At 41.9% G+C, this 24,145-nt stretch overlaps 3 protein-coding genes across 3 annotated transcripts; all 3 read left to right on the top strand.

The window, feature by feature from the left end:
- The first annotated feature begins 3,620 nt into the window (after positions 1 to 3,620).
- atp5po (ATP synthase peripheral stalk subunit OSCP) lies at positions 3,621 to 6,225 on the top strand. The gene is made up of 7 exons (XM_078260808.1): positions 3,621 to 3,721; positions 4,011 to 4,061; positions 4,241 to 4,351; positions 4,643 to 4,772; positions 5,405 to 5,517; positions 5,715 to 5,801; positions 5,958 to 6,225. The coding sequence occupies exons 1-7, from the start codon at positions 3,695 to 3,697 to the stop codon at positions 6,066 to 6,068; spliced, it is 630 nt and encodes a 209-aa protein (XP_078116934.1). The 5' UTR covers positions 3,621 to 3,694; the 3' UTR covers positions 6,069 to 6,225.
- A 260-nt stretch (positions 6,226 to 6,485) lies between these two features.
- Positions 6,486 to 8,502, top strand: LOC144524497 (UPF0461 protein C5orf24 homolog). The gene is made up of 2 exons (XM_078260803.1): positions 6,486 to 6,732; positions 7,002 to 8,502. The coding sequence occupies exon 2, from the start codon at positions 7,005 to 7,007 to the stop codon at positions 7,671 to 7,673; it is 669 nt and encodes a 222-aa protein (XP_078116929.1). The 5' UTR covers positions 6,486 to 6,732; positions 7,002 to 7,004; the 3' UTR covers positions 7,674 to 8,502.
- Positions 8,503 to 9,518: 1,016 nt separating this feature from the next.
- Positions 9,519 to 24,061, top strand: nsd1a (nuclear receptor binding SET domain protein 1a). Its single transcript, XM_078260802.1, has 23 exons — positions 9,519 to 9,960; positions 10,575 to 11,440; positions 11,938 to 12,079; positions 12,266 to 12,438; positions 12,520 to 14,386; positions 14,585 to 14,709; positions 15,392 to 15,611; positions 15,789 to 15,892; positions 15,996 to 16,055; positions 16,163 to 16,384; positions 16,498 to 16,590; positions 16,708 to 16,831; positions 16,922 to 17,122; positions 18,776 to 18,955; positions 19,784 to 19,940; positions 20,040 to 20,245; positions 20,369 to 20,481; positions 20,586 to 20,855; positions 20,962 to 21,078; positions 21,190 to 21,331; positions 21,460 to 21,566; positions 21,659 to 21,863; positions 22,551 to 24,061. Exons 2-23 carry the CDS (start codon positions 10,592 to 10,594, stop codon positions 23,318 to 23,320), a joined length of 6,447 nt encoding a protein of 2,148 aa, XP_078116928.1. The 5' UTR covers positions 9,519 to 9,960; positions 10,575 to 10,591; the 3' UTR covers positions 23,321 to 24,061.
- The last annotated feature ends 84 nt before the right edge of the window (positions 24,062 to 24,145 follow it).

Here is a 24,145-nt window from a genome sequence, read left to right as displayed (position 1 = left end):
AAATCTGATATAGCCTCTTGTTTACACAAACGACATTTCATGCAACAGGGAAGTTTTCATGTAGTTAATGTAATTGGTCCAGTGTACTTTTTATAAAAGGTAAAACTAATATATAGACTTATTACATGCAAGCCTGTATTTGTTATAATTTTGATGATTATGGCTTACAGTTTATGAAGACCCTCAGAAAACTTTAATATTGTGAAAAAGGTCCAATATTGTAGGCTCAAAGTGTCCCACTCTAATCTGCCAATTAATCCATAACACCTGCAAAGGGTTCCTGCTCCTCGGATATTCGGCTTCACTCAGTGACCTGCACAGTAACACGCCTAATTTAAGTATTTCAAAAGGTCGAACACACATACAGATGTCTAGACAGTAAAATCGCTACGTGATTACCGTTATATCCGAGGGTTGAAGTTGCATTTTAACGGGGTAGTGCAAGTTTCTCCTGTGGCTTAGCTGAAGCTAACGCAGCCTGAGCTTTCACGTTGCAATATAAAAAGGTGTTGACTTAGCTAGCTAGCACGCAAGCAGTTAATTTACATGTCTACGAGCATGTTAGCAAACTACACCAAGAGACAAATACCGAGGAATATTGAAAGAAAGCAGGGGAAACTAGTACTTCCATACTTTTAGCATTGGCTAATTAGCAACCTGCCTGCCATTAGATGTTAGCTTCCGAGCTAGTTAGCAGCTAGCCCCAGAAGTTCATGAAAACAAGGCTTTTCACCGGACCATTCTTTTCGTTTCAAAATCGGAAAAATCAAATGAACGAAAAAGTACACGGGCCCAATTACAGTTCACTGTTGTTGCATGAAATGTCGTTTGCTTTTAGCCTACATCAGTTTCTATCACTTAATGTGAAACAAGAGGCTATATCAGCTTCGCTACCGTCTTGGTCCGTTCGAGCGTATGGGGAATGACATAGGCAAAAAGACTGACTTGGATGTGGGTGGGGCTTGACATCAAGCCCCGCCTTTCCTCAGGCTGCAGCGAGATGCTCCTCCTCTGCTGGACGAAAACGGGACATCCATGGACCAACCACGGTTGAACAGTAAAATAAAAACATCACATTTCACAGGTTAGTTAGCTGTTAGCTAGCTTTGTTTGTGACTACATCCCAACAGTTAACTATCTCATAATAAATAACACAAGTGTAACCTGTGATAAAATTTTATTTAATCTATTTGTACCTGGCGGTTAGGGGCAGTTTTGGATCTCATGGAAAACCGTAAGCTATTAAACTGTAGCTCTGAGCCTCTAACGGCTGTTTTAAAACTAACTAGCTTAGCTGTGAAATCAGAGCAGTCAGCTAGCTATTAGACTATGTGGCTATTTTAGAGATATAATCTTTGTTTTTATATGCACTCTAGTGGTGTATATTACACTCTTTCCTACTTTGTACTACAACTGCTGTACAAAATTTCCTACTGGATATAAAAAAAAAAAATAAAGGTTATATATTATATAATATTAGCTAAGTTAGATAAGTTAGGGGGAGGAAGGAAATCAACTGGCTGGAAATTTCCAGCCAGTTGATTAGCTCAGAGAGTCAGATCATGTGTTAACCCTAGGCTGTAGGGTTAAAGTGCTCATATTATGCTTTTTTGGCTTTTTCTCTTTTCTTTATTGTGTTATTTTTTTGGCAACAGGAGCATACACTCCTCCATTGGAGAAAAACGCTCAGGGGTTGTTTACATTTCTTTAAACCAATCACAATCGTCTTGTGCAGCGCTAAGCTCCGGACGCAGCGCCCTTTGTATATCTTTACAATCATTCCTCGAACAAACCAAGCAGGTCCCTTGTTGCACGATCCAAATTTTCTTCAAAACTTGCCATTTTCAGTGTGTAACCTTGCTCCAAGGTTCCAGTTAATGTCCATCGATGCGACCAGAGTTTAATGTAAACACATTATATTACGACTGTCTTTATGGGGTTGTAGCGGGCTCTAATGAATATATTGGTATCATATGAAACTAGACGATGCCATGTCATGTAAGTGGGCTAAATACAGCTCCAAAGTTAGGCTAAAGTGTTTCCCTTGACCTCTGACCTCAAGATATCTGAATGAAAATGGGTATTATGGGTAACCAAGAGTCTCCCCTTTACAGACATGCCCACTTTATGATAATCCAATGCAGTTTTTGGCAAAACCATGCTGTTTTTCTCATGCCTGTATAAATGTGTTATTTTTGCCTATTCTAAAATGGTGTATTTTAATATTTCTGCATACTGAGGTCCCTAAACAGTCTTGGAGTTGCAAAAATTGGTCTGACTGGAAAGCTGACTTGTGGATTCAATGAGCCCAATTGTATTCATGTGTGAAGTTGTAAGTCCCCATAGAAGCCATTTCATTGTAGTGAATCCATTTTTTGAAACTTGACCTTACTGTTTAAAATGACCTGTTGTGACCATAGACTGTATATAAAGAGCAGGGATACACCGAATCCAGGATTCGGATTCGGTCAAATATTGGGCTTTTTGACAGGGTTTGGTTTCTGCCGAACCTTAGAATTTTTTTTCCACCGAACCCTACGCTTGCACTACGCGCACTACGCTGGTCGACGTAATGACGCCGCCGGAACTTGTGAGCAGAAAAAGTGTTGTTTGGCAGTACTTTCAGTCAAAAGAAGGCGATTCAAGTCGAGCTACATGTTCAATTTGCAATGCCGATTTGTCTCGTGGGGGCAAGGACCCTAAACAATACACAATATCGCCGCTGTTAAAACATTTGCGTATGAAACATCCGAAAGAAAACGAGTTGTGCATGAAGGAATCTACGGACAGCAGCCAAACTGCAGCAACTTCAGGTACATTACATACATTAATGTGTTTACTGTGTTAATGGACTGAGGATGGGAGTAGGATTCGGTATTCGACTGAACCCCAGAAATCTGGATTCGGTGCATCCCTAATAAAGCAGTTGTGACCTCTAGGATAATTACAGCCTCATGAAACTTAACCACAAACTAGAGACCTAGTGCATTCAGAGGATGTGTGGCTTTCCGGTTTCTTGATAATAAGGGGGGATCTGAGCAGTTTCCAGAACACAAGTGCCTACCATCCAATCGCAGAAAAATGCAATTCTTGCAATAATCTACAAATGTAAAAAGTTTTTGATACCAAATCACAGCATGTTTTTTCTATGGTGTTCTTCAATGTCTTGTTGTCTTAATGAGGTATTATGGAGGGATTTAGGACATTTTTTATCAATCCTTGAGTGGTCAGAAATTATTATATATGCACCAAATCTCTGTCAATGTGTGTGTGTGTGTGTGCGTGTGTGTGTGTGGTTGGTTTTTGCTATGGCCTAATGGTACCACTCAAATAATATTTCTTTATTATTACTATCTGTCAGGTAGGAAATACCCAATAAACTAGCAGTTGTATAAATGTGCTTTATATAAAAGGTATTCTGTCAGAATGAATCACCAGTATATGCCACTAAAACTGTGCTTTAAAATATAACATTAATTTTATCAATTTGATAGCACTTTTCCACTTGAGAGAATACGTTTAGCAAGATATTTTAAACTATTTTAAGAAACTTGTAGTTGTCCATTTAGATAGCCTTTTCCAAAACTGTCAGAATGCGCCACACCGGAAAGACTACATTACCCACAGTTGGGCACCTTCCTCTCAAGTGCACATGCGCATTAAATTGTTCTACTCTGGACAGCTGTAGGAGAAAATGGCAGCACTCATGCTAGGGCAGCAGGTAAGACATTCAATGATTTTTGTGATTTATTTTATTTTATGGCAGTTTTGACCGAATTATTTATAGCTTAAAAGCATGTCTTATTGTATTGTAATCCATCTGGAGACCAGGAGGAAACACTAAATGTCCAAAAAATCCACACGAGGCATTGTACTTGAATGACTGCTAACGTGTTAGCCTACCAGCTAGTTGTCTTTCACGTAAATGGTACCAAGCGTGCCAAAAGTTAATCAGCTTTAGTTTTAGTTTCTCTGTGTTGACATGCATCAATTTCATTTCATTTGTATAGGTCCGCCAGTTCAGCACGTCTGTGGTCAGACCTGCATCAAAACTGGTTAAGGTAAATAACCTCAGACTGCACGACCGAACCGCTCTGTCTAGTAGGAATACTGTTCGCAATCTACTGTTCGCAATCTAGTTAATATATATATATATATATATATATGTGTGTGTGTGTGTGTGTGTGTGTGTGTGTGTGTGTGTGTGTGTGTGTGTGTGTGTGTGTAAATGTCCTTTTAGCCTCCCATCCAGGTTTATGGAGTGGAGGGCCGCTATGCCACTGCTCTGTTCTCAGCGGCCAGTAAGCAGAACAATCTGGACCAAGTGGAGCAGGAGCTCAAAAAAGTGTCTGTAAGTCCACAATTAAGAACCTGAATTGTAGTTTAATGATGTAAAGTTCCATGAATGATGAAAGTAGTGTTTTCCTCAACATTTTATTGCAAGGTGATGAGGATTTGTTGGTAATTCATTTACACGGTGTAAAAACAATATAGTCAAATGTGCTGTATATCAGAGGAATGATACATTGGCATAATTATATCATTGTCAAATTTTTCTAATCTATGCCATTTCAACTCAACCTACCTTGCTTCTAGTACATGCATTCAGTTGCCCTTTGCTGTGTGACATCTTGTTTTTTAGCTTCTGATCAAGGACCCCAATCTTTCTGGTATTGTGATGAATCCTCATGTAAGGCGCAGCGTCAAGCAGAAGACTTTCAATGATGCCCTTACAAAGGCCAAGGTTTCACCCATCACTGTCAACTTCATCAGTATGTGATCACTGATTCCTGCTATGCGTTTTAGCATGACATTATCTTAATATAGCTAAGTAGACCATAGGTAGGCTCTGTAAATTGTATAGTGTGAGTGTAGTGCTCATTGTAAACTATTAGGTTATGTTAGTAGAGGTCACAGGAGTAATAATAAAAAGGAGTCCTCCAGCACACAGCAGATAGGATACAAACGCTTAATTGTTGCATGGTTAAGAATACCATCTTATGCGGTTTAATTTAGAAAGACAATATGTATTTAGAATTTAACTGTCATTTTAAGACTGTAGATAGTTTAGCTTATAGGCACAAAAAATGGCTTTTCAATAGGCCAATTGTAAGCTCCACAACGCATTTCCCACAGCAGTAGTACTCCACAAACCCTATGGTTTAGTCCTCAGAGGAGTTCTATAATGATATTGATGTAAATAAACTTTCCAAATTTGACATTTAAGTGAATTTATATTGCAGGACCGGTTGGATGAAATCCTAAACAATCTTTATTTTTTGAAATGATGTAATACGAATGCTGTAAACTTGTTTTCTCGACTTAAGGCTGTCAGGCAGTAATGCAGAGAAACAAACTCTTGAATGTCGCTCGATAATGTATCCTGCTGTTTTTCTTTTTTTAGATGTTTTGTCTGACAACGGTCGTCTTCCTCGAACTGGTGATGTTATCACTGCCTTTGGCAAGATGATGAGTGCACACCGTGGAGAGGTCATCTGCACCGTCACCACTGCTCAGGTGTGAAATGGGTGGACATACGTTATGTGTGTGGTACTGCACATCCTTGTTGAATATCCTAAACTTTATAACTGGTGACCTAGTACAACAGTCCCTGTAATGTATCAGTCACTTAAATTAATTGCATTCTTCTTCTTTTTTCTTTTTTTTACTGTAAATGTGTTATACAATCAACCAATTAATATTATCCATTTTAGTCTTTGGATGAAGCTAATCTTGCTGACCTGAAAGTAGCGCTCAAGGGCTTTCTTCAGAAGGGTGAAACTATCAAGCTAGAAACAAAGGTACAGTGTCAATGCATGATCCCAGAAACTTACAAATGACCATTTTGCAGTTGGTGTGACTTTATCTTAATGTTAGTAAAGGTGATTTATAAACCAGTCTGACACTAATCATATTTAGAGCCATCTGTAATTTCAACTGTTGTCTCCTCTTCCCAGTCTGATTCTTCAATCCTGGGGGGCATGATCGTCAGTATCGGGGACAAGTATGTGGACATGTCCACCAAAACAAAGATTCAGAAGCTGACCAAGCTCATGAGAGAAACTTAAGTCCTGTGGACTTAATTTTGCAAAGGATCGCAGATGAACATCGGGGGAAATGCTGATAAATGTATATTGCTATCTGTTCTGGCACTGCAGTTGCTCCATAAACCCAGTGTCTATACTTAAGTTCATATGGATGTTAATAAAACGTACAACAAATGGAGAGTGGCCTTTGTCGTCATTGTGGACCAGTGATTATAATTTCGACACATAGTTTAGTTAATGGAAATTCTAGACAATGTTGCAATTATATAGTTGCTGATGTGTCAATTTATAATATTTTGGTTATAACGTAACTAGAGTATGTAAATTATGTACGCATATTTATACGTACGCTTCTAAAATGCGTCTTTGTTTAATTTGCCGGAACCACATTGGGTGACAATCTGTTTCCTGGAAGCGTTTGTGCGCATGCGTGGTCAGTGCATCCTGTTTTATTAAAAAAATTTCCAGGCGAAAATGGCTGCCTCTCTCATCTAAACCTCGGCTGAAAGGATTAAATGAGCATGAAATAGGCAGCCGAAATCGCAGTCCCTCTTCAAGACAATACTCATGGACGCCAGGGCGTAGTTTGTGCAGCGTCTTCACAAAGATGTTGTGGCTGCCAGAGGGGGAAAAGGTAGTCGATCCGAAATTAACCCTTTCCATCTAACAACCACCAACAAATAAGGTACGAACTATTCGTTTTACGTTCTTAAAATAATTTCGCATTTACGTGGGAAAACTATCATTTTTGTGCAAACTATAACTGTAGTTTACCTCGCATTATCTTGACATCACTCTTTTTTTGTGTGTGTGTGTGTGTGTTGCAACGCTAAAAGGCCTGTTGGCTTCACCAAAAAGTGAGCTACTGAAAGTGTTTCTTTGGGTTTGTGTTTGCTTTGGTACACGTGTGCATGTGTAGCTTTTCTACCTAATTTGTGTATATTTCTCCAACAGAAAATGATGCATCAAGTGACCAGCAGCAACAGTGACTTTTGTATGAGTGAACTGGCAGAAGACTGTCATCCAGCCAGCCACTTTGATTTATGTAGCACACAATCCAACAAATTCTACCCCTCTCCGACAACCCCTGGTCTGCAGCTGTCCCTTGCCAGCCTAGCCCCTTTGCCACAGGGCATGCACAAGGCCATGGTATGTCAAATGCAAGACACCCAGAATGACTTCCTGCCTCAGACAGTGAGAATCAGGGGCAGTGAGGCTGCAGGGCCCGATGGCTCTAAGAAGAAGAAGGGCACAGGGAAGTCGGGGCGGAGAGGGAGGCCATCAGGGACCACAAAGTCAGCTGGTTACCGTACAAGTACTGGGCGTCCACTTGGGACAACTAGAGCAGCTGGATTCAAAACCAGCCCAGGGAGGCCCCTTGGTACCACCAAAGCAGCAGGATATAAGGTCAGCCCCGGCAGGCCCCCCGGCAGCATCAAGAGTCTAGCTCGGCTCAAGAAGCTGGAGTTTGGTTGTGACAGTGCCAAGAAACTTGACTTTAGCAACTGTAGTGTTCCCAAGAAACTAGACTTCACTGGCTGTGATGTTCCACCTTTTCCATACACCATGATGGAGAAAAGACCCCTCTGTGAGCCCAGTGCCAAGGTGGATGAAAGCAGCGAATAGTTTTGCAGCTTTCTCTCCAGTGCTTGAAAAACATTTCAGTGCATGAGCAAGAAGATGCTTAGGAAAACATTTCTCCCAAATGTCGGGGGTGGGGGGGGGGGCTTTTTGCCATTTAGAAATGGCTCCGATTGTTTGTACAGTGTTTGACATTGTCTTCATCTTCTCATAATACATGACTGAATTAGTAGTATGTTATTCCAGTTTGGCAGACATGCATGCATGAATTTATCACACCAATCAGTATAAGTAAAACATGTATTCATCGATTTGTTGTCAAACCTCACTAGAGAGTGAATATTTTATTCCTCAAGCATTTCGTTCCTGATATGTGACTTGTTTTCTTTTTTCTGCTTTAACATTTCTATGGCTGGGTTCTTGTGACATTTTCTACATTTATAAAAAATTCCCTTTTAGTACAAATAGCAAATCAAATTTGCCCTAAGCATAATTATGTGGATGTATAGTTGTCCTTTCTGTGTTGTCCAGTTCAATATGTGTTTTATTTTGTGATATCCTGCGTCATACCTAAAATGGGGAACACTGCGATACATTTTGAATTAGCTTGAACTGATTAAACTCAATACATAATATCATTTTGAACACAGTATTTGTTATTTCTGCACTTTGTGAATATAGTTTTGATTATGTATTGTAACAGCCTGTTTCTTTTGTCCCCAAATTCACTTGATAAACAGATTGACATGTACGTTACGCTGTTTATTATGAAAAAAATACTTAAACAGAAAAATGCTTTGTGGTATATGTAATAAATGCTTATGTGCTGTATGTGAAACCAAAATAAAACAAAGAAATTGTCTTTTTCACGCAACCATTTCCTGTCATAATCGAAAGCATGCAATTCTCCCTGTAGACACAAGAGGGCACGTGTCCCCAGACAATAGTAATCACCTTGTAATAATACCTTTATTTACCCTCTGTTAAATTACGGCCTACTGACCTACATTGTCCTACCTTTTTGATGTGTTGTTACACAGTGTGATAGCAAAGCTGGTTTAAAAAAAACTAAGAAAGGGCCGTGTTTTAATGTAAACGCTAGACAGCTGATCTATTAGGGTGGGTGAGTTGGTTACCTATATCGAATCTATCTAATGTTTCTACAGGATCATTCACCCAAAAGGTTAGGCAAATGAACCACCTAAAGATCTGAAGCAACAGCCCTCGTACCTTAATTAAAAACCTGCATAGAGAGGTAAGTTCCTCTGCTGTCAAGCGGCATGTCTCTGAATGGTCTTTGTTTGATCTTCAAGGACTGGCCCACTGCAGCGAGCCTATTGTGCTCTGTAAGTTTGCGTGTTTATGGATATGTATCAATTTGATCTACAATATGCGCACCGAATCATTATTAGTGTTATGTGAGGGCAAGCTGGAAGACGATCACGGAGTTTTTAATCGGAGCAAACCCCGTTTTTTTTTTCTTTATCTTCGTTTCCTGAGCGCCTAGCGGCCTGTTTCCTCATGTCAGAGGACTCTGGAAAGGCAACATGGCGCACGGAGTTTGGTTTGACCGGGGAGGCCGTGTGGCTGTTGGCGATGTCGGTACACGACTGGCGCTTTGCAATCATTTTGTATTCTCGATCTCCCATCGCTACGCACACATGTACACAGGCCTGCAGTAGAATTAAGCTCAGAAACAATGGGACAGACGCGCAGAAATGGGGCATTTTAAAAAACAAAAAAAACACGGGTCATTCAATCATCTGTGGTTATTATGTCATAGCTGTTTAATTTATACCACTGACTATTAAAACTTCACCTGGATGTGCATGCGCGCGCACGTGCATGTTTGTGTGCGTGCGTGCTTGTGTACGCGCGTGTGGAGGGTGAGTGTCACGGCCCTATGCAGACGGGGGGTTGGGTAGCAGTGCCGATTGGTTGCTGCTCACCAACACAGTCAGTCTGGGCTTGTTTTAACATAACCGGGGGCACTTCGACAGCAGGCAAAAAATCATGTAGTAAATAAGCTGCTGTGGCTGCTAGGGGACCGGTTATGGCACACTGAATTTCGCCGCTGTATGATGTTGCAGCGTAATGGAGATTTACTTGTTATTTTGTATTTAAGGTGACAGTTTTTAGGGGGCCGCCGCTGATGAGGCGATGAAGTGCAGAGAATGAGAGCTGTGCCTTGGCCTACTGCTAGTGCTGCTGCTGCTGCTGCTGCTGCTGCTGGGATTGTGCAGATCCGCTTTCACAAACCGAGAAAAATATTCGCTTTGTGCCACATTATCAAACATCCGCTGTTGGTTTCTCTGTGGCCGCTTTCCAAATGGTGAGTTTTTTGCGTTTTTCCACGTGTTGAGAGTGTTGTGAACTTAATGCCGATCAACCCTTTTTTGTGAGTTAATAGTAGCTTCCTATGTCGGTGTGTGGCTGTAGCTTGTTTGTGTGAGCCACTCACTGTGTTTCTGTGATGGCTCAGTGTCACCACCTCTACTACAGCCTCAGCGCTCCTTCATTGACTGTTCTAGTCAGCGATCGCCATGACCCACAACCATCAGACAAAGCGGTACTATTTTCTCATAGTTTGTGAATGAAATGTGTCAAAGGAACGGATCAGCGGCTGTGTTCTGTGTTTTTTTCTTGTGCAGTCCGACCGGCCTCTAGTATGGAGGCCATGCGATGTGGGCTTATTAGTGTGTGTGTGTGTGTGTGTGTGTGTGTGTGTGTGTGTGTGTGCACATACAGTTCATGGCTGGTAGGCTCCTTCTGTTTGTGTTTATTCGAAATGATTGTCGCTCTATTTCCGCAACGTTTTTATGTGTCTGTCAGCATGCTTTTTATTTTATTTACAGTACAAGTCTCATTAACTCCCACAGATTAGTTTGTGAGTAACTTAAATGGCACATTTCCCTTGTCTAACCTGCCTCTTTTTTTGTTTGACAGGATATAACCATGACAACATGAATCAGTCATACAGACCGGCTGTTAGGGGAGGCTCAGTGTTTGGCTCAGGCCAGCCAGAGCGGAGGCCCCGCAATGGTCTTATGGGCACTTCCTATGGAAACCAATGTGGCATTGTGAGATGTGGGTCAGACCAACCGTCAGCCGTGCAGCAGCCATCCTCTAGCCTCAAACAGCCATCTGTACTGGGGTACAGTCAGCCAGACCGATCTCACTGCTACAGCCCGCTGAAGAGACAGCAGGACCAGAACACTGTGGTCAACAGGCCTGACCTAGAAAGGGACCTCCATCCTAGAAACCACTTGCACTGTGCAAGCCCAATCAGTGATGATGGTGAGTTTGAGGCACCGTCAGTCCAGCTGCCTCCTTCTCCAAGCAATGGGGATATGGATACCTTTGAGACTCTGCAGGACGTGAACAGAAATGGCTTCTCCCCTCACAGTCCTGACAGCATGGAGCGCTGTTCTCCCATCCCCAATGGCTACCTGCATTTTGAGTCCACCCTGTTTGACAGCAGTGACATCAAGGAGGAGGATGAGGACGGGGAGGGCAGTAGTAGTGAGGACATGGCGCCTTTTCACCACTCGCCAAAGTTGAGTCAGAGCCGAACTGTGACTGACAGTAAGACTTCAAGCAGCTCAGGGGTGGATAAAAGAACATACAAACCTACTGTCTTTAACCTGATGTCCAAAACTATATCTGAACTCAACCCTACACTAAGCCCCAGCGCACTGCCAGAAATCACTATGAGAGATGGGTGGAGCTTGGGTGAGGAATCAGACAGTGATGGTGAACTTACCTCTCCTGTTGACCCTGGACTTAGTTCACCAGCTGGTACCAACTCAAACGTGAGTCTGAAACACCTGGGATACTTACTTTATCTTTACCGCTGTACAACAAAGGCTACATGATGTTGTCAAAGATTATCGTGGTTATGTATTTCCACTTAGAAAGGCAGTACGAATGCCCATGCGCTGAAGTGATAGCTAAGTATAATTTGATTGAACCTGGACCACCTGCCTCCTACCAGCTGTAGACCTGTAACAAAGCCATGCTAAGTATAATTTTATCGATCTTTTAGAAATGAATTGTACCATGTGTAAAATATGAACACAAAACAACAGAACAGTTGAGTTGAGTCAGTGCTAACACAATAGACAATACAGGTTCCTAACAGTGTAAATATTATATTGGGATGCAAAGGTAAATAATGCAAAATATGATCTTATTTTGTAATCTGCTATTACTCAAAAATGTCTGAATGAATTTTGATTTGATACTCATGATATACAATACCACCATTTTCTGTATGAGATATTAAAGTATTTTCATTGTCCTGGTTCAGTCCAACAGCCCAAAGAAAAAGCCTCTTCCCGCAGTAAAATACATGGAAGGGGACTTGGTGTGGGCTAAATTCAACAGACGGCCCTGGTGGCCCTGCCACATCACCTGTGACCCAGACCAGGCGATCTACACTAAGATGAAAGGTGAGGTTTCAATTATAAAGAGTAGTAAAGGAGAGGAGGTTTGATTCGAATATGGATTTTTATAGTCAAATTGTTTCCCACAACTAAACCTTTACCTGGCAGGTTTACACCAACCAAACACATTATAGTGTTTGTGTGTGTGTGTGGTATTTAATAAATTGACTGTTCTATTTTATTTTGTTTCAGTTCCCAGTCCCCGTCCTTGTCGGATGTATTTCCTGGAGACGATTGGGGAGATTGTAGAAGGTGCCTGGGTCCCCGGGAATGCCATACTTTCTTTTGAAGGAGGCCATCAGTTTGAAGACCTGCCTGTGCTTAGACGGAGAGGGAAGCAGAAGGAGAAAAACTACAAATATACGGTAAATTCATGAAATTACTTGAGAAATATCATATAATGTTATTGTGAACACTATTTTGAATGTTATTTCTGTTCTTGGCAGATACCCAAAAGTTTACTCACTGCGTGGAAAGTCAGTGTGGCAGAAGCTGAGGTTCTGCTCCCAGATCGACAAAGGAATACTGAAAGCGTGCTTTCAATATCTGTCAACGGAGAGGAGCGTGTGCCTAGCCCACTCCCTACTGAAAAGCCACAGGAGGCCCCCTCTGTCTCTGTGGATCCTGGTCGATCCCCATCACCCAATATGGACCCTAACGGAAATAAGCACAATCTCTTAAAAAACTCTGCTGCAGTTCAATCTAATAAGAGCAAAACTTGTAAGAAGAAAAAGAAATGTTTGTCAGACATATTTGGTCATATAGTTGGTGGATCAAAGGAATTATCTACCATCACAAACACGGCAGATCAGTTTCATACAACAACTCGTGCACTAAAAGATGAGCCAAAGGACTCGCCTTATGCAGACCTGGATTCAGTTCCAATACTGCATCGCCCCAAACGCACAGCCGTGTCTGCAATACAGGATATAGACAGATTGTTCAGAAAAGAACAGGGTTTAACAAAAGCTAAAACAAAGTTTACTGAAAAAGTGAACCATTCTACAGATCCCTGTGAATCCTCTAGCATTTTAACAAATAAATTTACATCTAAAGATACAAATTCTGAACAGAGTTTGGGCACCTGTACTGAATTGTCGTACAGTTCAACTGAAAAGCACTCTATGAATCTTCCTGCCAGCAGTCGTCTGATGACGAGGGCTCTGAAAGCAGAGGAAGAGACAGATCTCAAAGATGCCCTGGCCACAAGCCACATCTCAACAAATGCCCTCACTGATGAGTGTTTTGACAATACACCTACTGATGCACCCATCAAAACTGAAAGGTCTCCGCACTTGGAATCACCAATCACCATCAGCAATGCGTCATCCTCCACAAATCACAGCTCTCTAAAAAGACGTGCAAGGAAGCCTGATAAGAAACACATTCGTAATGGCTCATTGATAAAGTCTAATTGCGTCGATTCAAGTGCACCCACTGCACAACCGGTTAAGATCAAGACCGAAAACCCAGATCTATCCTCTTCTGCTTCCCCGTCCTCATCTCTGTCTCCAGTGGATCCTTTCCAGGATGTCAAGGAACTAATGTTTAAATCTCTTGTGAAGGAGGACAGCAGTGACTCTGAATTAATTAATTTTCGGCCTGATTCCAATTATAAATTCAGCACCTTCCTGATGCTCCTGAAGGACATGCATGATACCAGAGAACAAGAAGGTAAACCTCTGGCTGTCCCGCCATCGCCACTCCTCATCAAGGAGGAACCACTGGTCATGCCTACTTCTACAGAAGGAGATCTGATGAAGGGTTCTTGTGATGGTTTAACCAAAGGGATCAAAACAGAGAATGGGAGGTCAGGGAAATCCACAACACCCAAAAACACCGCGGTGAAAGCCAAGAATAGGACTAAAGCTATCATGACAGCTGGCACCTACCATTGTGAAGACTTTCCTGTTCGCTCTCAGATCGGGAACTCAGACAAGCAGCGTAGAAAACAAAGGATACCTGCCAAACTGAAACTCAGCATTCCTGGCCTTTCTTCGGACCTCGCTGGTTTGGCTTACGGCAGGGAGTTTGTTAGCGGCCACGCTGACTTAGCTGATCCTGGGTGCTGTCCTCCCGCTGCTGCTGATCGCTCGGCCAGCTACCTCGATAAGAACTCAGGATCCGCAGTGGCTCCAAAGAAGCGCTGGCAGATGGTTGATGGGGCTGCTGAGAATAAGGGCGAAGTTATGAATGAGGTGTCTGCTGAGATGAATGGGTCTTACACCATGAGAGCATCACCAGATCTTGATCTGGGAGTTGAGAAGCAGGCAGAGAATGACTTGCACTTCTCAGAGGCAAGCAGCACAGCCGGTGAGATACAAACTGATGATGGTGAAATGAGTACGAAAGTGTTATACCTTGTATGTTTGTTGTGTTGAGTCACTTTTTCTTGAAGACTTTGCCTTGATCTACTGTGGCTTGGATTGGACCTCATTTGAATGTCACTTTGGACAAAAATGTCTGCCAAATGATTAAATGTGTAAATGTATTTTATGTGCGTTTACACAGGACATTCCGAGAACAAACGTCTCCGGAAACCCACTAAAAGGCTCCTGGAGTCAACTGAGGATTATGAACAAATATTTGTCCCAAAAAAGAAATCAAAGAAACACACCTCAGAATCTTCCAAAATGGTAAGATGTTCCTCTTTCTTTTAGCTTCCAGCAGCTGATAATTAGAACTGGTAATTATAAAGTATCATTCATTTGTTTGGTTCTTGAATATTCTGTGTATTCAAGAAACTAAATTACATATCAAATTATGCTCTTACAGTATTTTTCTCTGTAAACATAAAACTAATCTCCTCGTACTTTAACTAAAGCACCATAAAGCTGCCTACACGTGCTCTGCGGTAAAACTGCTGGCCGTGCCATTTTATTTCCCAATGGGGGGAGAGGTGGAGACAACTAGGAGGAAGCTCTAACCTTGGCCTGGCGCACCGCTCAAAATTGCCATCGGGCGCCGCACTCAAAGTAAAAATTATTTCAACCTTAACCTCGTCGCCGCTGACCTTTTTTTTTTTTTTTAAAGCGAAACCAATGAGATAAGGAGGTAGCCAGAAGCGGTGATGACGTATACCTGACTTTGCCTCTGAAGTGCCTGCGCTGTGCTCTGTGCCCTACCTCGTGGGTGGACGGCTTTAGAATCACACCATTCTTATTACATGTGTACAAATAGGTGAATCGTTCCATCATTTGTGGTCGTCTTGCTAGGTTATCAAGATACCATCGCAGAACCAAATAGCAACTTGATAGACTTCTCATCTCTGAAAAACACAATTGGAACTTGATGCTTCGTTTGCTTGTGTGTACCCAGCAGACGTCAGGGATGACAGCACACTATGATCTCAGCACCACACCGGAAAGAAATACCTCAGCCTCGTCTTCTGTTGAGCCCACCGAGGCTCCGGCAGAGCAGGAACAGAGTCCACCTCAGTATGAACTGTCTCCCGTAGCATCCTCAGTATCTCCAGCCACAACACAACCCTCCCTTGATGCAGAGACAGCAGAAGAAACTGATCCACCTCCTGAATCTGGTAAATAGGTTTTAAGTGTGTCTTTTTACTGATTTATTATGTTTAATCCAGCATCAACTGTCTTGCTGTGTGATGTAAACTGGATGACTGGTGATTATGAAATAATTGTTTTTGTCCCAGGGATGCATACTTTTACATTTGAATATATAATGCATTAATTACTTTTTTTTACTTTAGACACAGGGTTGTTGGTCCAAGAAAGAAAGAGGCCAAGGAAGCTGTTGCATAAGGTGCTGGAATGTACCATAGAAGAAGTGTCTGTTGCTCATACAAAGATGAAGGTATGTTGGGATTTAGATGGCAGTGGAGGAGTGTTCCAACTACTCCGTTACTGTTTTGGATTAGGAAATGTTGAATGTATTTCACAATCTGTTTGTTTTCTAGGAGCCAAAGCGACCCAGTGGAGTTACCTCAGAGGTGAAAGTGTTAGCCAAGAAAACTCAGGTACTACAAAAGCCCAAACTCAAAGCAATCACTATCCTCATGTACCGCCAATGATGTTAAAAATATATTTAACCATCCCATACACAATGAAATCTCACATTGGATAGGTTGAATCCGTGAAAAAAGAGAAGCCTGTACCAAGCACATCCTCTGCTCCTGCTGCTGCCCCCCAGCACTCAGAAAGCAAAGATCTCCCCGTGGTCCTCACTCCAAACAGGCCTCCCAGCCCTCCAGGATCTAAGACCCCCAAGCAGGAGGCCGAGGTGGAGGCCTGCAGCACTGAGGAGAAACAAAATGTACACACTGGAACGCTAACTCCCAAACCTGAGGTGTGCATGTTGTCTTGTTCAGCTAATAAGACATTGGTCATCCATCGAAGAGGAAAATAATCTATAGCCTTGTATCCATTGAGTGTAACAGTATCTCTTTTTCATCCATGTAGGTGCTGTCTGTTAGTTTGAATGACAGCCTCTCTTCTCAAGTGGATGTAAAAGGGAAAATAGGAGCTACATCCTTAAAGGAGAATGTCTGTCAGGTGAGATAATCTACCAGAAAGTATATTTTCTTTTGCTTTGTATGGCTTGGCTCCTGACACATCATTTCTTTGGAACGCGTGGATCATCAGCATGTTTCTCATTGTGTGTTTGAGCAGGTGTGTGAGAGGACAGGAGACCTGCTGGTGTGTGACGGCCACTGTTATGGAGCCTTTCACCCGCTGTGTATTGGCCTGTCAGCGGCTCCCAAGGGGAAATTCCTCTGTCGTGAATGCAACGCTGGTGGGTACACCTTGTGTCTGAATCGTCACTCTTCGTAAAATGTGTGTCCTTACGCACTTCAAAAAATGCACTTGTTGCTGTTGCTTTCAGGTGTCCACACATGCTTTGTGTGTAAGAAGTCTGATAATGGGGTAAAGCGCTGTATCATACCATTGTGTGGGAAGTTCTACCACACCGACTGCATATTGGCGTACTCAGCGACCCAGCCACATAACAAAGGCTTCCGCTGCCCTTTGCACGTGTGTCTGTCCTGCCACATCACCAACCCTCTCAACATCTGTAGCTCTAAAGGTAAGCTCCACTTTTGCCTGTGGATTTAAACCACATTTATGATATGATACCTATGACATGTTAGAAATGGTCTGCAAATATTTGAAGCCACGTTGATGACAGCGTCATACATATCCTGATTTTAAAAAATCTTGTTTGACCTGCTCATCAACAATGTGTATACACTAAGTGGCTAATAGGACACTCCTGAGCTACCTCAGTACCATCCTGTAGTGTTGACTGTCCTGTAAAATGGTTCCATGTTGTTGGTGTTTTTAAAAAAAATGTTTTTACTAAACTGAACCTGCTATCACTACGTCACAGTTTTTGGTGATCATGTGCCAATTAGCGTCATCTCATTGTTGTTGTTATCTGACATTCCTGGAGCACATCAATGCCTTTTGCTGCTTGAGGTTTTAAGAATTTCATTCTCTGATATCAATCAGTATGCAATGTTTTAGATTAGATTAGATTAGATTCAACTTTATTGTCATTGTGCAGAGTACAAAGATAACGAAATGCAGTTTGCGTCCAACCAGAAGTGGAAAAATAGCAGAAAAGTGCAATGTAATATTCAAGTATAGACAGGACAAGAAATATAGTGCAGTGTAGACAGTAGTGTACAGTTGGTTAACAGAAGGTGGTTTAGAGTAATATAAATTAAATGTGTGCAGCGTATTAGCAGTTACCTTTTTATAAGAGCAGAATAAATATGGCTATGTAATATGAACAATGTATGAACAACATGTACAGATATGTGCAATGTAGCAGCAGTAACATTATAATAGTAAAAATAATCTAGATATATGCATTGTATTATATAAGAATACATGCTAGAGAGTAAGTATCTCTTCTAAACTTATTATTATTATAGGGCTTTTTAACTTTGTGATTTGTATGAGTGACTCACTGTCTGTAGCAGTGAGCTGTTTGAACATATGGAGAGCTATACCTATTATAGTGGCTGTAAGTGATAACTCTTTGGTAGAGCCTGACCGATAAAGGATTTTTAAGGCCGATATCGATACAAATATTTGGTGATTTAAAAATCCTCACTAAAATAATATGATAATGCAGTTTAAAAATAAACTTGTTTGTTTTATTGTCACAACAGAACAGAGGAACATCAAAATATATTAAAGTTCTGATAAATAAAATGCATAAAAATACAAACTTAAGATATGAAACTTAAAGTCCTATGAACAAAAACACAATAAAAAAAAAAACTCATAACATGGTTGAAGGGTGTTTCGTCCGTTTTTATTTTATTTTTTAAATATTAATTTATCGGCCATTATAAATGCTGATACTGATAGTTTGGATAATATCGGCCGATAACATCGGCCTGCCAATATATCAGTCGGGCTCTACTCTTTGCTCATGTGTCATTAGAAACTGTGGCAGTAGTCTGAGATGCTTTGCTCATACAACATCCTTGAAACAGCACCTGATGCTACAATGCAAACAGTGTGTGTGTCAGCTAGGATTTCTATTTTGGCAATTTATCATGGCTCTATAAAACACTTGCTGCACACGGGATTTTGGCTAGGCATCGGCTGCTCAATTCAGTGGACTAAGAGCACTCTGTGTTGTCGGGTTATTGTTACTAAACTTCAATTAAATGTCCAGATGGGCATGGATTAAGCTGTCTTTGCTCCTCTGTTTTTATCGCAGGTAGGCTGGCTCGATGTGTACGCTGTCCTGTGGCCTATCATGCTAACGACAACTGTATGGCAGCAGGCAGCTTGGTGCTGGCAAACAACAGTTTCCTCTGTCCAAACCACTTCACTCCCCGCAAGGGCTGCAAGAACCACGAACACATCAACGTTAGCTGGTGCTTTGTATGCTCTGAGGGTAAGTCTGGTCTGGTTTTGTGGTAATTTTAACCATCACCATGTCATCAAAGCTGCTTTACTACTATGATCATGCATAAGTTATAATAGGTGTTAAATTATTTTGATCTGAATACACCCTTTACAAACTGTCTCCATGTTTCAAATGTTAATTAAAACCATGAAAAGGACTTCTTTGGAAAATGCACTGCGCTTTATTCTTCAGCAGAGCATAACGTGTTATTATGTAATTCATTTTTATGCCCCATCCTATTTTTCAATGAAATGCTCCCTCTTGGCAAAGTGCTGCTTTGCCTTCTTGTATGCTGTCTAATCTGACAGATCTGCCTCTGAAACCCAGGGTCTGCCCATGCAACGCTAACAGAATATGTCTTTGCATTACCACATGTTTGCGTCATCATTAATAACTAGGGTTGCAAAGGGGCTGAAATTTTCCTGAAACTTTCCATGGAAAGTTAAGTTGGGGAATTTCGGAAACATTCCAGTTTGGAAACTTCCATGGGAATTAATGGAAATTATGAGAATTAACTGGAAATGTTGGGTAATTCATACAAACTCCATTTTATACAAACATAAATATAAACATTTTGTTTTGTAATAAGCAGACAGGCATATACAGTGAATACAAATGTTGAGTTAGTCGTCAGTAGAACTTTGATATTCTTTCCTTGAACAACAAAAAAACATGTATGTTGAATAAAATAAACATACTCCCTATGCCCCCCTAAATAAGCTTTGGGCTCTGACAATAAGACCGATGAATACAAAAATATAAGCAATAAACTAATAATGAAAATAACAATTGATTTGGTTTGCTGTGATTTTGTAGGGGGTAGTCTGCTGTGTTGTGAGGCCTGTCCTGCTGCTTTCCATCGGGAATGTTTGAATATAGAGATGCCTCAGGGCAGCTGGTTCTGCAATGACTGCAAAGCTGGAAAGAGGCCTCGTATTAAGGACATACTGTGGGTCAAATGGGGACGTTACAGGTAAGGTCACAACATTGCATTCGCCATACACACAGTGACTTTAAGCAACAGCTAAAAGTACCTGTGTTTGTATTCCTGAAACCTGATCTGACTCTTTAGGTGGTGGCCTGCAGAAGTCTGTCTGGCCAAAGATGTCCCGAATAACATCTTGAGGATGAAACATGAGGTGGGAGAGTTTCCAGTGCAATTCTTTGGCTCCAAAGATTTTGTGTGGACGTACCAAGCCAGAGTCTTCCCCTACATGGAGGGGGACACTCACAGCATAGAGAAAATGGGAAAGGGTACAGATGCTGTGTACAAAAATGGTATGTACTTGGTCCATTGTTGTATTTCATATTAGATATATGTTCCTGCTTCTGATATTAAGAATAAAAGTGTCAATTTAGATATTTAGGTTGGGTTTTAATTAACATGTGTTGTCTTTATAGCCCTGACTGAAGCAGCAGAGCGGTTCAGAGAGCTCCAGGCAGAAAAGGAGATGAAGCAACTTCAGGAGGAAAGAAAAAGTGACAAGAAACCTCCTCCATACAAGCCCATTAAGGTAATGTGTCACCACATAGTCATTTGTACTTTTCTGCTCTGACAAGAGAGCATTTCACTGATATGTATGGTAAAAAAAATCCCACCCTTGTGTCCGTCTCTTAGGTAAACCGGCCCATTGGGAAGGTGCAGATCATTACTGCCGACCTATCGGAGATCCCGCGTTGCAACTGTAAGGCGTCTGACGAGAACCCATGCGGCATCGACTCCGAGTGCATTAATCGCATGCTGATGTATGAGTGCCACCCTCAGGTGTGTGCAGCAGGGGAGAAATGTCAGAACCAGGCCTTCACAAAGCGCCAGTACACACCTGTGGAAATTGTCAGGACGCTGTCCTGCGGCTGGGGTTTAGTTGGTGTGTCGGACATCAAGAAGGTACGCTAGAAGAAATCAGATAATGACAAATGTGTGTGCCTATGATACTCACATTTCTCTCTCTCTCTGTTAATAATATTCTCGTTCTTTTTCTGTTGCTTCTCAGGGAGCCTTTGTGTGTGAATATGTGGGAGAGGTGATTGATGAAGAAGAATGCCGAGCCAGGATCAGACACGCCCAGGAGAACGACATCTGTAACTTCTACATGCTTACACTGGACAAGGTGATTCTGAGCCTGTTGTCCACAAACACAACACTCTGTATATGATACAGCTTAGCAACACAATTGATTCATAATGTAGAACAGATGCTAGTTTGTATTTTGTTATTCCAGGACCGGATCATTGATGCCGGGCCCAAAGGGAACCAGGCTCGCTTCATGAACCACTGTTGCCAGCCAAACTGTGAGACTCAGAAGTGGACTGTGAATGGGGACACCAGGGTGGGGCTATTTTCTCTACAAGACATCCCAAAAGGTTTGAATGACAGCCTACTTCTCATTTTGGTGTTTTGTATTGTGTTGGAATAAGAATGGAGATTATTTCATTAATTTACAGTCTACACATCTAAGTGCAGCATCGATCTAATACAACATGTACTTTAGGTATGGAGCTGAATTTCAACTACAACCTGGAGTGTCTTGGCAATGGGAAAACTGCCTGTAAATGTGGAGCACCCAACTGCAGTGGTTTCTTGGGTGTCCGGCCAAAGGTAAAAGCTTTAGAAAAACACTTTCACCGTCCCTGCCTGAATTTACAACTTCAAAGAAGAGCTGCCTTGTAACCTCTCTTTTCCTTGTTCAGAACCAGCCGTCAGCTGAGAAACTGAAACTGAAGGAAGGTAAGAGGAAGGTCCCGATGAAGAAGAAGACCAAGCAAGAAGTGACCAAGGAGAGGGAAGACGAGTGCTTCAGCTGTGGCGACGGGGGCCAGATAGTGTCCTGTAAGAAGCCGGGTTGCCCGAAGGTCTACCACGCAGACTGTCTCAACCTGGCCAAGAGGCCTGCAGGCAAGTAGAGGTGGAAGGCTGTTATTGTTTAAGTAAAGATGACTTGGTGCCTCTTTATCAGTATAATATGGGCTCAATTTAGTCTAAATTGTTGTGTAGCCAGCCTCTGATTAGAGTTGACTAGATTTGGTGGAATGTTAAATTTGGAAACAAATTGTATTTTAGTTTGTTTATAAAAATATACATAAAGAAACAATTTAACGTAAGGTAATACTTATAAAAAATTATATATATTATTATATATTAATATATATTTTAATATATAAAATTGTCAGAATTTTGCTAATGGTAGTATGGACAAATTTGGATGATATTGTTATGCTGAATGTAGATGAACGTTGACCAAACGGCAGCATTTTTAGCAAAGTACGTTTTGGGCTAAATGATGGCAGATAGCCCAGGTTTATCTTTGATAACAGGCTGATTCTGGAGACATCAGCCAGGTGAGGGGCTACCTTTTGAATTTTCATGATCTCATCGTAATGTTTTAAGAAGATTTTGACTAGACCTTTGAACTTTTTTAGACAACGCTGTCATTGTGCAAAATAAGTCATTTTTATCAACCCATTTTTGGTCAAAAATCTTACTATGGGCACCTTCAGTCTAAAAAAAATAAATAAAAAAAATAAAATAAAAAAGGAAAGAGATATTTTCTAAACCTAGTAATGACGGTGATCTTGTCTCCAGGGCGATGGGAGTGTCCATGGCACCAGTGTGACGTCTGTGGTAAAGAGGCAGCTTCGTTCTGTGAGATGTGCCCCAGCTCTTACTGTAAGGAGCATCGTGAAGGCATGCTCTTCATCTCCAAGCTGGACGGGAAGCTGTCCTGCAGTGAACACGACCCCTGTGGGCCTGACCCACTGGAGCCGGGGGAGATTCGTGAATATGTGCCCAACATGACCTCCGTGAGGCCTGGGGCCATGGCTGAGCCTGTCACTCTCTCGCAAGGCCCAGATTCCAGAGGAGCCAGTTCTGCTGCCATCACTTCCCCTGCTGGCCAGGCTGCGTCGGCCAGGCAGGGTCCTCCTCCTCCTCCTCCTCGTCTCTATATCAACACAAAGACTGCTACCTCCAGCTTCGTCCCCTCCAGCAGGTCATACCACACAGACAGGACTGAAGGGAGAGGGTTTTCCACTCCTACGTCCTCCAAGGAGGAGAGAGAGGACGGTGAGGTGGAGGACGGGGAGGTGTGTGGGTTAGAGATGGAGGAGGTGGAAGACGACGATGAAGAAGCAGAGGAGGAAGAGGACGACGACCTGGAGGAGATGGAGATAGTGGAAGATGAGGAGGATGAGCCGCTGTATGGAGGTGATCTTCTGGAGGAAGGCGATGATGACGAAGAGGAGGACGAAGGAGGGGATGGGGATGATGCTTGGGGTGACTATGTGGATGAAGATGCTGATGATGGGGAGGTGGAGGGGGAGGAGTGGGGGAGAGTGGAGGACGATGACCAGTGACTCAGTCCACCCATTGCTCACTACTCAGCAAAAACTCTTAATAGACATTCAAAGGACAACAAAGTTAGTGAAAGACGGAGAGAGTTTGGTATTTTGGTACCTACCTGAACGCGACACTGCCTTCACTGTGGTTGTGCGTTGCCTTCTCATCCCGAGGCTGCTGGACTGAGTGGGGATGTGTACTGGTGCTAAGGCTCGAGGACTGACTCAGTCCGTCTCTTTATACTTCTGTCAATATGTTTATTTGTGTCTGGTGCTGTTATGTTCTTTTGTTTGTTCTCTCAACATTGTTTACATTATTTGGCCTTTTTTAGTGTTTGGAATATAAGAAAAAGGTGAGAAGTTTCTCCTGACCAGTCATCATAAGGGCATCTTATGTTGTTGTTACTGTCTTAACCTCGTCTTTCTTAGAGTGATCCAAATAGTGTTCTCACTGATCCGTGTTACCGTTGGGCACAACAATACCTGCTTGGTGCTTCTGAGGAATGCAAAAATAAACCCACTGGAGTCCTAAAGACCTTCGATGATTCTTCTCACTACAAAAACAGCCTGTTCTCTCTTTGATTTACAGTTTCTATACACAGGTGGGTCAGAGCTCAGGATCGAAGGCCAGGAGAAATAAAGTACTGTAATGACATTCTACAATCTCTAAATGCATCACAGATATAACTAACATTTGTTTTGCATCCATCACTTCTGTTCCATTCACTAAGTTAGAAAATAAAATCAAAGTACTTATTCCCTTGGTATCCAGTTTTCGTTTTCTTACAGTTACATCTGATGAATGGTAATGAAGGAAATAATGAGCTTTTTTTTTTAAAGACA

This window comes from Sander vitreus, chromosome 10 (genome assembly GCF_031162955.1).
Source record: "Sander vitreus isolate 19-12246 chromosome 10, sanVit1, whole genome shotgun sequence".
Lineage (NCBI taxonomy): Eukaryota > Metazoa > Chordata > Actinopteri > Perciformes > Percidae > Sander > Sander vitreus.
This window is presented reverse-complemented; position numbering and strand designations above follow the sequence as displayed.

Coding starts and splice junctions, on each gene's coding strand:
- atp5po (XM_078260808.1), top strand. CDS start 3,695: ATGGCAGCACTCATGCTAGGGCAGCAG. Junction 4,062..4,240: donor CTGCATCAAAACTGGTTAAG/GTAAATAACCTC, acceptor ATGTCCTTTTAG/CCTCCCATCCAGGTTTATGG. Junction 4,352..4,642: donor AGGAGCTCAAAAAAGTGTCT/GTAAGTCCACAA, acceptor CTTGTTTTTTAG/CTTCTGATCAAGGACCCCAA.
- LOC144524497 (XM_078260803.1), top strand. CDS start 7,005: ATGATGCATCAAGTGACCAGCAGCAACAGTGACTTTTGTATGAGTGAA.
- nsd1a (XM_078260802.1), top strand. CDS start 10,592: ATGAATCAGTCATACAGACCGGCTGTTAGGGGAGGCTCAGTGTTTGGC. Junction 11,441..11,937: donor CAGCTGGTACCAACTCAAAC/GTGAGTCTGAAA, acceptor GTCCTGGTTCAG/TCCAACAGCCCAAAGAAAAA. Junction 21,079..21,189: donor ACATGCTTACACTGGACAAG/GTGATTCTGAGC, acceptor TTGTTATTCCAG/GACCGGATCATTGATGCCGG.